The 16,511-nt window shown below is 33.0% G+C and overlaps 1 protein-coding gene across 9 annotated transcripts; it reads right to left on the bottom strand.

Moving 5' to 3' along the window:
• Positions 1 to 10,888: 10,888 nt before the first annotated feature.
• LOC112285428 (uncharacterized) lies at positions 10,889 to 16,231 on the bottom strand. Of its 9 annotated transcripts, none has more exons than XM_024526260.3 (8): positions 16,082 to 16,231; positions 14,380 to 14,530; positions 14,007 to 14,085; positions 12,946 to 13,523; positions 12,503 to 12,675; positions 12,109 to 12,249; positions 11,739 to 11,913; positions 10,889 to 11,549 (listed from the first exon to the last, which is right to left on the bottom strand). In XM_024526260.3, exons 4-8 carry the CDS (start codon positions 13,450 to 13,452, stop codon positions 11,502 to 11,504), a joined length of 1,044 nt encoding a protein of 347 aa, XP_024382028.1. In that variant the 5' UTR covers positions 13,453 to 13,523; positions 14,007 to 14,085; positions 14,380 to 14,530; positions 16,082 to 16,231; the 3' UTR covers positions 10,889 to 11,501. The 9 variants fall into 9 exon arrangements, with proteins under 9 accessions (XP_024382028.1, XP_024382026.1, XP_090108789.1 ...); XM_024526258.3 differs by lacking the exon at positions 14,007 to 14,085 and adding an exon at positions 13,731 to 13,900; XM_090252663.1 differs by lacking the exon at positions 14,007 to 14,085 and adding an exon at positions 15,211 to 15,905 and having other exon boundaries at positions 16,082 to 16,172.
• Positions 16,232 to 16,511: the final 280 nt, after the last annotated feature.

Genomic DNA, 16,511 nt, shown 5'->3' with positions numbered 1-16,511 from the left:
TATAAAAGCCTCTTAGATTATTTTCTTATCTTAATAATTAATAGGTTGAAAGTTAGTTAGTGATTTTACCTTCTAAGCTATAGAGACTCTTTTATTATCTTAAAAAGACCATAAATTGATAAAATTAGATTAGAAGAGGTAAATAATTAGTATAGTTGATACTAAGATTAAGTTGAAAATAGGATTGGACTAAAAAATCCTTCAAATAGATTAGATTGATACTTGAGGGTCGACCATTTGTGAAACAAGGTCAAAATCAGACCTTTAGCCACTAAAATGACTGCTTGTGGCAAAATAGGGTTTCATTCAAAGATAAGAGATTAGAATTTGATATTTAGGTTGAAGCTTGTTTCAGAGACGTAAGGTTGATTTTGATAGGATTTGTTGGGACTTAAAAATTATTATTGAAAGTTAGGATTTATATTGGTAACTTGGGATTTATGCAATGAAATTAGGGCTAGCACTCTCAACTAATTCATAAAATTAGTGACACATCTAGGGTTAAAATTTTGATAAAGCTTAATTAATTAAGTTTTTAAATATATGTAAATTTTTTTCATAATCCAATGGTGTAATTGGAAGATATTGGATTTTGATACAAGAACATATCGAAAGTTGGCAATTTGGGATTGGATAGGATTTCTATCATATCTAGAGATCTACTAGTTCGATCAAGGTAAAATTTTACATTGTATTGGAAGACTTAAAGATCAAGCCACATACCAATTTTGAATTGAAGTTAACAATTCTAGAAGGAAAAATCACTACTCAAACTTCTGCATCACCTTTCAAGTTGGCGGCCAAGTGACATTAGTGTAGTTTTTGGAGGTTTTTTTACAATTTGTAGATTGGATTAGGCTGAAATTTCTTGAGCATATAGAAGACTTATATTACCAATTGTATGCAAATTTTACAAGTGGATGGTCAAATTAGAAGTTACAGCTTATCAAAGCTCATTGATTAGAATTAGGACTTACAAGAAAAATCTAAATTGCTTAAATATGAAAGTAACAAGGTAATTGGATTTATGTATGATTGAGGGTACTAAAAAGAGTATTTTTTAGTACCTTTGAATTAAAATTTGGATTATATTCTTCTCATATGAGTAAAATCTATTAGAATTTCTTCACTACTTATGAAACATAATCTCACCTTCCACACCTAGGTGCTCGGTGTATTTCTAAATAAGAAAACACGTAATACGACACTATCTTTTTTTTTTACAAATAAGATAGGAGTCCAGGCTAGAGATTTAAAAAACATCAAGTAGTATTTAGAATGGCTAAAAATTCTTTGACAAGTTTTCATCAATGTACTCCTTTAATACAGCCAATTCATTTTGTGAAAAGCTATTGATTGGTGTAAATGGTGGTTGAATTCTTTTTTGCAAATCAATTGAACAACCATAAGATTAATACTTTTGAAGAATATTTATATATATATTTTTAAAAATATCTAAGAATTTTTGATATTGGCTAGGAATACCACTTGATATTTTTTCACTATTAGAAATGAGCATAGGATATATAGCAAAAGATGTTCATTCTTTTGTAGTATGCTTGAAAGCTCTTCCATCTACCAATAAAACTTTAGATATATTAGACTTGTGAACTTCTACTTCATTAATCTGATCTTGAATTATACTACCAAAAAAACTAAGATTATGAGAAATCTAATCTATTTGACGATTATATTTTTTTAATTAGAATAATCCTAAAATAATTAGATTGGAGGGAGATCATATTACATTAAATACTAATATATTGTTATGATCCTTAATTGTTTCATCTAAAGGAACAGTCTCATAGATAACATTTTTAGAAGACAACAAATGACCATCTATTACTTCTATATGTATGGATTTAGTTTTCTTGACTAAAGATATATCTTGTTTTTTGATAAAATCTTTAACTATAAATGAAGCTAAGGCTCCTAAATCCAACAAGCCTAAGACTTTGTAATTTTTTGGTCCTAAACAAACTTCTATATTAAAACAAGGTGAAGGATCTAAAGAGAGAATAGGACATTTGTTAGGTGTTATACATGATTCCAGCTACATCATCCCTATTGTAGCTAGAAAATCTCATTTTTTAATATATTATCTTCTTTAATAATTTTACTCATCATTTTATAATTGTTATTTTTTTGTACAATGTTGAACTGTGTGCTTAGCTTTTTTACAATATAAATACAAACCCTCTTGGTGACATCAAGTCTTTTCCTGCTCCGTGAGAAATTTAAAATATATTATATTAATTTGTATTGGTTCCAGCGTTGATGAATATATTTCAAAAAACTTAAGAGCTACTACCATTATTTAAATTTTTCTTCTTTAGCTAAGTCTTTGTTCTTGATATCTCTCAAATAATCAATTGTCACATGTAATGGCTCGAGCAATAAATTGTTCTAAAGATTCTGCTTTTGGTATTGTTAATAAAAAATCTTTGACATTATCTTTCAATCCATATCAAAATTGATTGATAAGTGCTTTATCATTCCAGTCCACATCGCAAGCAAGATTTTGGAATTCAACAACATATATAATAATTGATTGTGATCTTTCCCACAAAGATAAGAGTTTGATCTTTACTACTCATTCTTAATTACTTTCTTCAAATGTAGTTGTAAACACTTCTAATAATGAATTTAAATCATGAAGAAGTTGAAAATTCTTTTCCATTAAAGGTGCAAACCAAAAAAGAGCACTTCTAGATAGATGCACCTATGATGCTGACTTAAGTAAATCCATCCACATATTGGAAAGGATGTAATCTTAAGTAGAGCTTAATTTATTGTAAAAATCTTTGAAATTTTGATCTTATTCCATCAAACTTCTCAAACATACTAATTTTTGTATCTCTTGAGCTTCTATAAGGAAGATTCCATCTCTAGCTATGGCATACCAAGAATAATATCATATCTTGGCTTTGTTATCTTAAATCTCTCTCTTAAGATGCAAGTGTCTATCAATCTCAATGTTGTCGTACTGTAAATACTTACAGTATGTAAAAATTAGTTAAAACATATTATATGTTGATAAATCTAGATGTATGTTAGAGTGGCTAGTAGATTAAATTAAAAGGAGTTGGAATAAGAAACTTTACTTTGTTTCTTTATTTCTTTTGATTTTGACATTAATATATATATATATATATATATAGGACCTAAATATTTAGTATGAAACTTTGGGAAAAGGTGGAAACCTAAGGATGAAAATCTAAACTAGAAGGAAGCTAATTGGGAGGGATGAAAGCAAGGCATGGTCGGATGAAGGCAAGGAATGGGGAACTTCATCCCTATTGGTCGAATACCATGCCCAATGGGCTTTGAGGAGGCTGCCTCCGACCTTAAGAAGGGTTTCGGCGACTTCAAAGGGGGCATTCGGAGATTACAAGCTAGGGTTGTAAATTTTAGGATTTGGGATACAATTTGTGTGCAAAAATTAGAGGATTTGGAGTTAGGGTGAAAAAGTTATAGCCGTTTGAAGTTAAGGTGTTTATTTAAGACATACTGTTACTCTTTTGAGAGTACGAGGAGTTTTACAGTAGCTTTTGAAAATCGAAAGATTCGACTAGATCGGCGATTTCAAGGCCTACATCTTTTATGAAAGAATTATTGCTTTTGGAGTTCATATGAAGGAGTTGTAAGGAGTTGAAGGCGATGCTTCCAAATCAAAAGCAGAAAGTGAGCGGGTTTGTTTGTAGTAATGGTTGGAGCCATAACTTGAGTTTTCGGACGAATTTTTGGCTCAAACTTTTTGGAGAATGTAACATTTTGTGTTAAGAAGCTATACATACAAATTTCGTGGCATTTGAGCTTATATTTTGTGAGATATGAAGAAAATTGCATGCAGATGTATAAAGACAAGGGTTTGAAGCGACTATTAGGGATTTTAAGATATCTCAAGATCTGCAATGAATTTGCAGTTGAAAATTGTTGTAGAAGTTAATAAGAATACATCAGTACTTCATGTAAAATTTGAGTTTGTTTGGATGGTCGGATTAAGAGATATGAGGTGTTGAAGTTTGGGAAAATCTCCATATAAGAATAAACAAGGATTTAGAAGATTTTATCATATTTTGGAAGTTGTGGATTACTTGAGGATTGTGTATTTTGTGTAATTACGCAAAAAGAAAAAATTTATATATAAATTTAGGGCTTCCCTTATTTTCAAGCTTGATTGAATAATTAGTGATAGCCAGAAGCCTAGCGTTTTCTTGAGGCAGACTCTCTCTACCCCGACAATGTTTCTTCTTTACACGTCTCACTCAATATGTTCTCTTGGTTATCTATGAGGTATATACTTTTTTCTTTGATTTTCTTGATTTTAATTCTAAGTTGGTCGATAATTTTGAGTTGAGATATAATTTTTTGTAGAACTATAATCTACAAGCACTTGATATTGTTGTCTTCTTATTAGTCTCGTTACAAGCATCAGTCGACTCTTTTTATAGTTGTCTAAGGATATGCTATTTGTCTTTGAGAGATAATAGCTACTTCCAATATTGACCTCCGATTCCTTTACTGGAGAAGTCTATTTTCTTGCTTTGACTCATTATCGATTTGATGAATTTTGAGACTATGAACTCACCTTATCTTGCTAGTACTTGTACTTTGACATTTTAAACAACCTCCAATTTGATGGCCTGGCTCTCAACAATAGAAATACAATCCTTTTTGCCTCAATATTTTTCATCTTTGTGGTATCAATGATCTTTGAAAGGCATTAATCTCCATTGATGTTGGTTGTTGTGCTGTAATATTAGATAGCAATATAGGACTTCATGCTATAGGTCATCCTCTACAATTTCTAAAATCTATAGCATCAATCTTCTTTATAATCCAAATTGCTTCTTTGAATGTTTGTAAATTTTTTAACTCTACCTCTTGCTGGACTCTAAGTTTCAAACCTTGTAGAAATTGATCCATCATCTCCACCTCCAAAACATTGCTAATTTGGAGACATAAAGACTTGAATCGAGAGACATAAACTTGCACCAACCTAGCTTATGTAAGATTTGTCAAGTGAGCATGCATTATCTTTTTTGCATTGATAGATCAAAATTGATTCCTAAACTCAGTCTCAAACTCCTCTTAGACACAAAATTTACCTTGAGTTCTATAACTTTGAACTCAATGTTGCTTCCAATTGACTACCATATCTCTTAAATAGTTGGTTGCATATATAATTCCTTCAATGGTATTTGCTCCACATAGTTGGAAGTATTATAGTATATTGAAGAGCCATTAACATACATCTTCTTATCTTCAAGCTCTAGAATATGTATTAGACTTACTCAATTTTAATCTAACAGATGTCAACTCTCTTCTCTTCAAGGCTTCTATTTTCTCTTGTAAAGTAGCTATCTTGTCTAAGAAGTATTGTATTTGAGTTTCTAATTAGGATTACTCCACTATATCTCTCATATTGTAATTTTTCTGCTCGACTCTACTATTGTAATGCCTTCTCATCTCTTAATTGATTTTTTAAGAATAGCTTGTGATAGCCTCAACACAATACCTAATTTGACTACAACAACTAACTTTGGACTAAATAATAACTATTGACACGCTACAAAAAGTAAATAGATTAATACTTGCTCTAATACCAATAAAACATAATTAGACTAACTCAAAAATCCAAGATCCTTCCAATCTATAAAAACATAAGGCTTCCTCACAAAATAGGACAAAACAGATCAAAACAAAACTAAATAGAATCAAACAGAACTAAACATGAAAGACAAAACTGAGCAAACAGAAACAAAATAGAACAGATTTAAACAAAAAGATGTAAAACTAAACTTAACTTAGCAAAAGGATTCAAAGCTATACCTGACCAGATGTCCCAAAAGGCCCTAGCCGATCCTATTTATACCTTCTCCTAGTACTTTAGACTTTCTAGAATGTTCTTAAGTGATAGGCCCCACCTAGATAACCACCTTAAACTCCTTTTTATAAGGTTTTATAGTGGATCCCACTTAGATAACTACGCTAAGCTTTCTTCTAGAAGGTTCTATGGTAGGCCCTACTTAAATAACTATCCTAAATCCTTTTTAGAATACTCTATGGTGGATCCTACTTGATCCAGTAACCTAAGTCCAATTCTAAAAACTTCTATGGTTCTAATTATCTATATAATTATCTTATCTATACCCTATTATATATGTAGAAATTTTGGAGGCTTTTCAACATGAGAAATATATTCAATAGATTTGGATTTTGAGAAATAAAAAAAGTTAAAAAAATTGAAGATTTTATAAGTGTCATAACATATTACAAGTAAAATTTTGTTAATCTATAATTGTGTTTGTTATAAATGTGTTTGAAAATTTTGATGTTAATCAAATTATTAAATTGATAATTATAAAAAAATTTATAGATTATAGTTTAGGATAATTAAAATTTAGAATTAATAAAGATTTTTGTGATTTTAAAATATCTTCTAATTTAATTAAATTAAAAATTGGTGAGAGAATTTTTTTTTAAAAAAATCTCTACAATAATCAATTTTTGATGCAAATTTAAAGATTCAAAAAAGAAAAAAAACTATTGGAAGATCAACATTCAAGTTGGAGAAAGAAGGCGGCCAACATCCAAGAGATTTTAGAAGCTCTTCTTTCAAGCATTGGATTTGATTTTCTTCAAATATTGTATTCTTATTAATTACTTATGGATAAAAATATAAGTGAAATTTTAGTTAAGATTAAAAATTTGATTAATATTTATTTAAATTTTAAAAAATCTTAAAAAAATTATTAAGATTTATTTAGAATTGTTTTTAGGTTTTTTCGGATTTTTTTAGGATCTGGTTTTGAATTTAAGATTTGGTTAAGATTTTATTAAGATTTTATTAAAATTTTATTAGAAATTGGTTTAAAATTTAGGATTTTTTTAGGATTTGATTAAGATTTGGTTTAGAATTTGGTTAGAATTTGGTTGAAATTTTATTAGGATTTGGTCAAAGATTTATTTAGGATTTAATTAAGATTTTATTAAAATTTTATAGGATTTTGTTAGAATTTATTTAAAATTATAGATTTTCATTAGAATTTGATTAGAGCTATATTAAGATTTGATAAAGTTTTACTTAGAGTTTATTTAGAATTTATTTAATATTTATGTTTTTTAATATTTTAAAATATTATTTTTATTTATTTAAGGATTTTTTTTTATATTTCTCTATAATTTCTTTATTATTTATTTAAATTAATTTATGATTTCCTTATATTTTTTTTGTAATTTTTTTAAAATTTCTTTTAGATTGGTTAAAGTTTACTTAGGATTTTAAAAAATTACTTGGAATTTAATTAAGCTTCTATTAGGCTTAGTAGGATCTTGTTGTTACATTTTTTATTTATCTTAAATAGCTAGGTGCTTAGTGCATTATTAAACAAGAAGTTACATTATACAATAATGGACCTTTGACCTACATCCTAGTGAAGGAGGCTTTTTCCCTTTAAATCCAACATTGGAACCAATTCTAAACCTTGTAGAAACATTATCATTTAACAAAATATAAGTTGATATCAACAATCTCTACCTTAGCTTGTATTATACTTATTCAGCAAAACTAATAAAATAGAGTTTTTAACATTCTATTAAATTCATCAAATTCAAAAAAAAATTAATTTTTCAACATATGTAAGTTTGATGAGCATATCTATAGTATTTTTTTGAATAATAATTTTTTTTAATAAAATCTCTTCATCAATAAATATTACTTTGATATAAAAATATTTTACATCAATATATTTTGTTTAAGCTTAGAACCTTTATTTCTTTGCAGATAAATTATACTTTGATTTTTACAAAAAACTTAAGTATTTTCTTGAATTAATTCAAGCTCACCAATAAGTTGCTTCAACCATATAGCCAACTTTGTTGCTTCTACAGCAACCATGTATTTTGTTTTTGTCATGGATTGAACTATTGTTTCTTGTAGCATCAATCTTCAACTCACATGTCTACCACCAAGTAAATATATATATATATATATATATATATATATATTATGTAGTTGATCTTTTCTTATCATAGATTCTTACAAAATCAACATCTACAAATCCTTCAATTTCTTCTTTTTCTTCTTTGCTCATGTTGTAAACAATACCTACATACATTGTCTCCTTCAAATATTAAAGTATCCACTTTACAACTTACCAATATTTTTTTTTTGGAATCAGCTATGTACCTACTTATCATGCTAGCAATATATGAAATAATTGGCCTTGTACAAAACATTGCCCACATCAAGCTTCTAACATCACTTGAATATGGAATTGAGTCTTTGTACTTTTTTTTTTCTAATATAAGACAAAGAGGTGAAAATTATTTAAAATAAACATCAAATAGAGTACTTATAAGTTTTCTATACTTTATTTTTAACTTAGAGAAAACTCTCTCAATATAGCCCTTTTAAGATAGAATTAACTTGAATTCTTGTCAACTCTTACAATCTTTATATCCAAAATTTTCTTAATAAGACCAAGATATTTTATTTCAAACTTTCTATTGATTTGGGTTTTTAGTATACAAATTTTTGTCATCTTTTTTACTGCAATTAACATATGATCAACATGCAATATATATACTATGTACTCAAAGATATATCTTTGAGTACAAATTGTTTGATATGTTCATGATTTAAAAATGCTATACATGAGCAGTTATAATAGTTGTATGTACTTCAAACAACTAAAAAATATATATACTATATACTCAAACATATCAAACAATTTGTTCTACTGTCTAGGTGACTATTTCAAACTATATAATAACTTTGATAACTTGCAAATATGTTATTTTTTTAGAACTATAAATCCTTCTTCATAATACATTTAGATCTCTTCATTTAATTTATCATAGAAGAATGCAATAGTCATATTAAGTTGCTTTAATTCCAAATTAAATATTCCTACTATAGATAGAAAATTATATATAGAGATATTCTTTATGATTGGTGTAAAGATTTTGTTGAAGTCTACTCCTTCTTTTTAAACATATTTTTTTGCTACTAGTTTGACTTTATATCTAATTCTACTAGATTTTGGAACTCATTCTTTCTTTTTGTATATTCATTTGCATTTAATGGCCTTCTTATCTTTAAATAGTGGCACCAATGTCTAGATCTTATTTTTATACAAAGACCCTATTTTTATTGAAATTGTAATTTTTCTTCTATAGTAGTCTTTATCTTATATTGCTTCTTGAAAGTTTGAAGATTCACCATTCTTTATGACCAATGCAAATGCACTTGTTTTTGCAAATCCATATCTTTGAAGGACTTTATAAATCCTTTGTGATCTAAGAGGTTGAGATCCTTCTTCTTCTACTTTGTCAATGTCAAGTTCACCTCCTAATTTTGAGTCTATCTCTTCACCTTTAGAAGATTTAAAAGTATCTATTTCTACCTAAACAACCTTTGGTAAATCTTCACTTACATCATTTTCTTTTATTACTATTAATTAATTTTTAATCTAAAAAATTATTTAGAATATAGAAAAAATTAAACTAATTATAAAATATTATAAAATAGATTATAATTCTAAACACAATATCATGTTAGAATATCTATTTAAAATTATACATTTGAATTTTTGTAAACATATTAATTTGTATGAATATTTTAGTTTCATTTTAACAATATTAATAATTTTGGCGAAACATTATATTAATCTAATCTATTTAGCTCATAAATTAGTTTGATATGCCTAATTAGTTTCAAAAAACGTTTTTGTAGATAATAGATTAAAGAATAAAATTTTAAAAGCAATGCTAGAGTCATTGAATTTTACCAACACCATCTTACAAGTATGCTTTCTTTCTTTCCTGCTTCTTTTATGTTGTTTATTTGTTAGTTTTCGTTTCTTTTTCAAAAAATCATCGTTTTCTGTTTCACACAGCTAATGCAATGATACCCCACTGAATCATCGAACACCTTGTCCTCAACATTTCGATCACTTTGTACAGAACAATCGAGACACACAGAGCTTGATAGAGAAATGTGATGCGACTTGCTCACCAAAATGCACCCTAAGTTATTGATGTTTACACTCAGTAACAGTGGCTCTTCTTTACCTTACATAGTGTTGGCCAGCATCATGAACGTTTTCGACAGTGGCCTTCCTCTTATTTCGAGCAGCAGTCGGTTGAAACGGATACTGTAATGCGTATCAACTGATAGCCCGACGAGATGCAGAAATCGCTGGTGTAATAGCTTTTCATGCTTTACTGCTTGATGTGCGTGTAAGCCCCACAAGGTTCAATTGGGATCCTTCAGTAATGGTTCCTATGAATTGACCATATTGTTTTGCAGACCTGGCCACATCCAAACCTGTCGCATATTACAAACGTGGTACAGAAGATAATCGATTACCTTCTCCAATTCTCAATAATTCTTTACGTTATGTCTCTTATGCCACCCTCATGGTTAAGAAGTTGATGCGAAACGGATTCTGAAGTCAAGTTGCGCTTCATCAAGTTTAATCTTAAATTTTTTCTTGACTGGTGTCAACATCATCAGAGTTCAGAATTCCGATCCGTAGAAGTTTTCCTCAGCTCTTTCGATTGCCAGTGCTTCAAACTCTTCACGCACGACGAGCTCCAGCACATGTATACTTTCTGCATCCCTTTGACTCCACTAAAGGGGAAGAGTTTCAACATCCAGGTACGAGGAGGAAACTATTGTACCCAGTCGAGTTGACAAGTTCGTGCCACTTGAATGGCACTTGAACTTCCTTAAGTGTCTCACAAGTTTCAAGATGGCGATCATCCAATAACCCATCGATTCATATGAATCTTGCAGCTCACAGTCGCATACTCGCTTTTCAGCTCATCAGTAGCGTCTCAGTATCACATGAGCCAACAGTTCCAGTATACATTCAGCTTAAACTGAAGCAATCACTTTATTAAGTTTATACACAGTGATCCAAGCTGTACACCACCCTTCGGTGCCATGTGAGTTAGTACACCAAGACCAAGCAAAATCACGCTTATTTAACATATCCTTGCAGTTGACGTATGTGCATGAGCTAACGTTTGCTTGCATTGATACTACACACCTCACCTCGACAATCCATGGAACCCTAATAAATTCCAAAAGCTATCAACCATCTACTTATGTACTGAGCAGCAAACCTAAGCATTTTAACAATTGAGCCTTAACAGGGTCAGTGAACGTTGGTTTCTCCCTGATTATCAAATCTGGGGCCCAACTAAACATTTTACAGATTCCTTGAAGGTGTGATGGCTACCCTTCAGCACGTTCGGGCTCATTCCAATGCTATTATTGCTGGTGTTAGGATTGTTCAGATAAATCTTAAGCATCTCTGTTAAGATTTTCACCTCGCATATTATACTTACCAACTTATTGTTCAGTCACAAGGGGCAAGCCAAAACCCCGATCATTTACACGACGCTGATCGCCCTTAAACTTGGGCTGCACCTCCATGCATTGGCATAAACACGGTTGGTTTGTGAAAAAGGGCCTTTCTCACCACTTAAGTAGGAGCACAACCTTGAGCTGATGATAAGATGGAATTTACAACCTGCACGGAGTACAAGACAGTAGATACCACTAAGATACATAAGATAATTTTATAAAATAATCAAGTCGCACAAGGACACGTCTGTTGCGGACTTGGGCAACATCGAGAATGCAGCTTGTTAATCATTTCATTGCGTGACTGTTCAACGCCACGAGGAGCTTTGTCTGTTGTATATTGTAACACTCTTACCTTAGCTGCTGCATTTGTTGACAAAACTTCAACGGTTGCAGTTGAAGCACTACTCGAAAAGTGCGATGCTTGCATGAGATCGCGTGGGAAGTGAGCTTTTCCAAAATCAGAACCCTTCAGTAAGTTTACAAACTGAAGTAGATGTTGCTGATTGGATGGATGTCTCATCTTGCGCCTAATTACAACACACACAATACATTATTAAGACATGTAGCGGTTTACAACACCTTCACCACCATCCTATGATGTCACTTGTTTGATGGAAAGACCGATACGCAAATAATACAGTATGTCACAAACAGAGATATTACATTTCAAAAAAATACTTCCATATGTAACACAATTGTAGTCATAAGCATGAAGCACGGACCAAAGCCCCCAAGTAGAAATCGTGGCTGCAACTTGCGGGCCTCCCAGCAAGGCAATAAGAGATGCTTCTTGTTTCTCTATCATGCATCCTTTCACAGTTCCTTCCCCTACACCTGCAAGAAGGCAAAAGTCGTCTGGGGCCCTGTTTACATAGACACTTCGATAAGTCACGAATTTTCACCAAAATCTAAAAGTTCTAAACACGTCAATACGTAACTTTCACCTAATTTTCCTACTCTAGTCATTATTTCCAGATTGTCATCTGAGCTATCACTTCATCATAGTGTCGTAGGTTCATCTTGGCATATTAATGTTTCGAGCAATCACAAGAGCATTTGTAAACAAGGAAGATATTTGAATATAAAGTGTTGGATGAATCAGTGATTTCTTTGTACCTTTTGCTGCTACAGAAGCAGTTGTTTGCGACATAGACGCAAGTGACTGCAAGTACTTGTAGCTGTACAGAATCCAAAAGCTTGCCTTTTTCACGGTGGTGGTTCCAGTACAAGTCTAGAAGTTGAACGGCCAGATACAGTCCAGTAGGTCCTAATTTTATGTTCAATGCAACCTGAACAAGAAGGGGATACGACCAATCAATACCATTCGGCAGCAACGGCACTGATACACCAACATGTGCATTACGAAAGCAAGAGAGCATCGTAACAAGACAAAATATGCTTACACAGGAGAACAGAAGACGAGCATTTCAGAAATGTAAGCCACAAGCTTATGGTTCAAGGCGAATTTCAATCTCTGACCATCAATATAATCCAAAGCACTAGTGAAGAATAAAACTTTTCTAGAAAACAAGCACAAGGTTATCCAGGAATATTAATACCTCAGCCATGCGATGGATCAAAATAGAACGATTTTCAAATGCGTTTGCGTTCTCCAGCTCAGCAAAAGAGTCGATCACGCATGATACCTCCCCGTCAGCATTATAGGAGCTCTCAGCATCAGAATCATCATCAAATGTTTTCTTATTCACTGTGCTGGATGATCGCGTCGCCCCACCATGGCTGTTGTCTGAATCCGAGGAATCTGTTGCTGAAGAACTTGGAAGGCTCTGTTCAGGGAGATGGACCTCAAGTGAAAGGGGGTGTTGCTTGATTCGGAGAATGATTGAGGATGGTCTAGAATACAAATGCGATGAAATGCGCGCCATCTTCTTCGACGATACTTCTGTATTAGAGCAATTAGAACGAGTTATTGGGCACGTTAAATTACTGTACTTCGTCCGCTTGCTTGCTGCGTATGGAGGCTTGGTTGTCCCCTTGGATACGCGGCTGGTACCGTTACGCTGACTTTCCGCCATCATTCGCTGCAGTGCAGTAGTCGTCGACATTGAGTCTACTGAATGTTTGATCCGACTTGAAAACTAGGTGTTCCATTCCAAGGTAGATAAATGCTTGGGTACTGCACAATAAAAACAAGTCATAATTAGATTTGAATCCAATTTCAACTAGAAAATAGGTCCCAGACATCTAAATCAGATGACCTGTAGATTAAAGCAAAACTGATGACGTACAACAGAGTGCACGAGAGAAACTTATCCATCACTGTCTCATCGTATTCTTACCTACGAAGAGAGTATTCATTACTTCGTATCTAGAGATCACTTACAATGCAATAGACTCCACCACCGATGCTGAGAAATTCAAATTCCAGGATAGACACTCAATAGAATGCCAACAATGATGATCAGAGACAGAATACACTCCTATCCACAAATGCTTGATCATCATTTCATGATTACACCTTGAATGTTGCAGTCAAAATCCGCCAAAATGCGACTGCAGACAAGAGAGCTCATACTTTCATACATGTCTATCACTGAAAGATACGTAAGATGATTGGCTACAAATTTGAGGTTGGACAATGAGGAGCTGAAAAAAGCACCTCTCTATTCTAAAGTTCAAGTGCAAAAGTGAAGTTTCCCTTCTTGCAATAATGTGTGTCTCATTAGGACCATCGCACCCTGAACCTTGTGAGAAAAACACACGCAAAGTTTCCATTGAAAATACCACTGCCAGGAATTCTGAAGTTACTCAACCCTAAAACCAGCAATTGATGCTATGTCAGCAGACTTAGCATGTCCCAGGCATTCCTTCGGAGTCAGGTCAGTTCGTCCAAAAGAATTTTCGTGTACAATTTAATCAAAGACAGGCGTAGATATAAAAGAAACTTAGAGGACAGACATTCATTGCGAACTTTTAAAAAGCTAAAATTACATAACGAGACTGTGACAGAAGGAAGAAAAAAAATCTCATACCTGAATTATTCGAACTATCCTTGGAAATGCTGAACATCGTCTCTGGTGAGACATCTGAGTACGAACTTCAAATATTAACTCTGTAGCCTCTCTCTCTATATCTTACAAGCCACCTGACCGTGAGCCAAATTTGATTCCTTGTCTTTAAAAACTGCGGTACAAACACAAACCCGCGTTAAAGAGGGCATCGTGAACGACAGAACCAAGGAGCTGATAGAATTGGAACTTAAGCGTGACTACAATGAGTGTGAGCTTACAATGTAAATTCATCGAAAGCATATAACTCTCTTGCAAGGCTAGGCTAAAGGATATACAGTTGTAAGGCTAGGCTAAAGGATATACAGTTATCTTGAGCATCCACGGATATTGACCGGAATGAACTGACTTGCTACCGTGAGAAGCTGGCCATAAACGTTAGCATTAGATGAGTGGTCACGATCTTAATCCGCACAGAGGCCTTAAGTATGCAAACGACAACTTGAAAATTGAAAGATAAGGGGTCCCACGGATCATCCTTTGTATGTCCCACGACTTGATAACTATGGCCGCGAAACAGAACAAACTGTTAAAAGATGAAAGACAAAACTATCTGGTGCTAAAAACGACAACCCGCGGACACTCATGAGGGATATAACCAGCATAACTATTGTTCTAATTTCCCGAAAGTCACGGCTGTCGATCACGATTGTACCTGTTAAGCCAAAGTTCTAATTTGTCATATTTAGCAACCAGAAAACGACAAGAAGTGAAATAGTTATCAGAATCCAATTCCATGAATCTACATAACACCTCTTTCCTTTCAATCCAACATAAACGCATGTTCTTACTAACCTGTGCTTTTCAAAATCATTCAAACCGTCAACGTCAAAACCAAGTGAAAGCGTTAAAGCTTGCACACTCGACGTCAAAGACTTGCATTGATTTTCTAAATTTAGAACTGAGTGACCTAGTGGCGTTGATATGACTAGATTGCACTTCCCATTCGCGACTCCGACATTGCTTCCTCGCGAGTAGACAAAAAGTGCAGAGAAGAGAATGCAAGAGACAAACTAAAAAGTGATCAATAAGCATCACCCTGCAACACTATCCAAAAACTAACACAACCACGGATGATCCTCTAGAAACCTCCAAGAAACTCCACACCAAGAGCAGACCACTTTCCAACCATACGCAAAGCAATCACCTCCATCTCTTTCAATTGAACTTACTACAATGTGCGTTACCACGCAAACCATGTCATTTTCACTTAAACCGAGCTCTAAACGTTGCCAGGCACCAAAAAGATTCCAAAGTATGCAGGAGAAAAAATGAAAATTTTCTATCCAAATCAAGTACACTGACCTCCTGCACAAACTCTAGCATTCTCTTTCATCCATTCTGATATTCCCAGCAACAAAAACCGAACAGTAATGCTCACTAGTAAAATCCTACTTAAAACTCAGAAATCATGTTCGAATTACGACTCTCAACGCATTTCCAGAGTCCAACCGTTGTAAAGAGCTCCCAAGCCAAAATCCAGCCTCCTCCTACCAAATTCCCGAGACGAAACCGCCATATGATCAAACAACCGATCATCGTCTCTACTAAAAATCGACAAAAAAAATATTTTAAGATCGAAAAAATTCCTCAAAATTCAACCGAAAAACTCAACACAAAAATTTTGAAGCGGATGCGCGACGGGACCAGTAGTGAGAATTCTCACAAAGACGAGCATCGAACAATTGATCGATCACGTGGTGCTGCGCTGTGGAGAATTCCAGTTCTGTCTGGCTACATGGAACTGGAGGTGCGAGACGAAGTTCGAATGCAAAAGAGCAGCCCGTTCCCTTCGCATGCTTTGGCGCTCCCATGCGTGTTCCCTTTGTGACCTAAGTCGCTGGGCAAGTGGGACAGGAATCCAAAAAAGGTGTTGAGGAATCCATGATATTATTTTCTTATTCCGTTGTGTGTACTTCAATTGTGTAATTCCTTCCCAACCCTATTGAAGGCATCTACACAGTAATATATTTATTTATTTATTTTTAATTCATCTACAGGGTAAGGCTCCCTCTCCTTTTCACAAGATTCTAAAATTTCATGATGGTGTTTATTTCATGGTGTTTGTCTTGGAACATATTTGTTACTGAACAGGT

The sequence above is a fragment of the Physcomitrium patens genome, chromosome 8 (genome assembly GCF_059467195.1).
Source record: "Physcomitrium patens ecotype Gransden chromosome 8, ASM5946719v1, whole genome shotgun sequence".
NCBI lineage: Eukaryota > Viridiplantae > Streptophyta > Bryopsida > Funariales > Funariaceae > Physcomitrium > Physcomitrium patens.
Note: the sequence above shows the minus strand (reverse complement) of the source record. Positions and strands in the feature narration are given on the sequence as shown.

Coding starts and splice junctions, on each gene's coding strand:
- LOC112285428 (XM_024526260.3), bottom strand. CDS start 13,452: ATGTCGACGACTACTGCACTGCAGCGAATGATGGCGGAAAGTCAGCGT. Junction 12,676..12,945: donor TGATCCATCGCATGGCTGAG/GTATTAATATTC, acceptor CTTCTTGTTCAG/GTTGCATTGAACATAAAATT. Junction 11,550..11,738: donor CAACAAATGCAGCAGCTAAG/GTAAGAGTGTTA, acceptor TACTCCGTGCAG/GTTGTAAATTCCATCTTATC.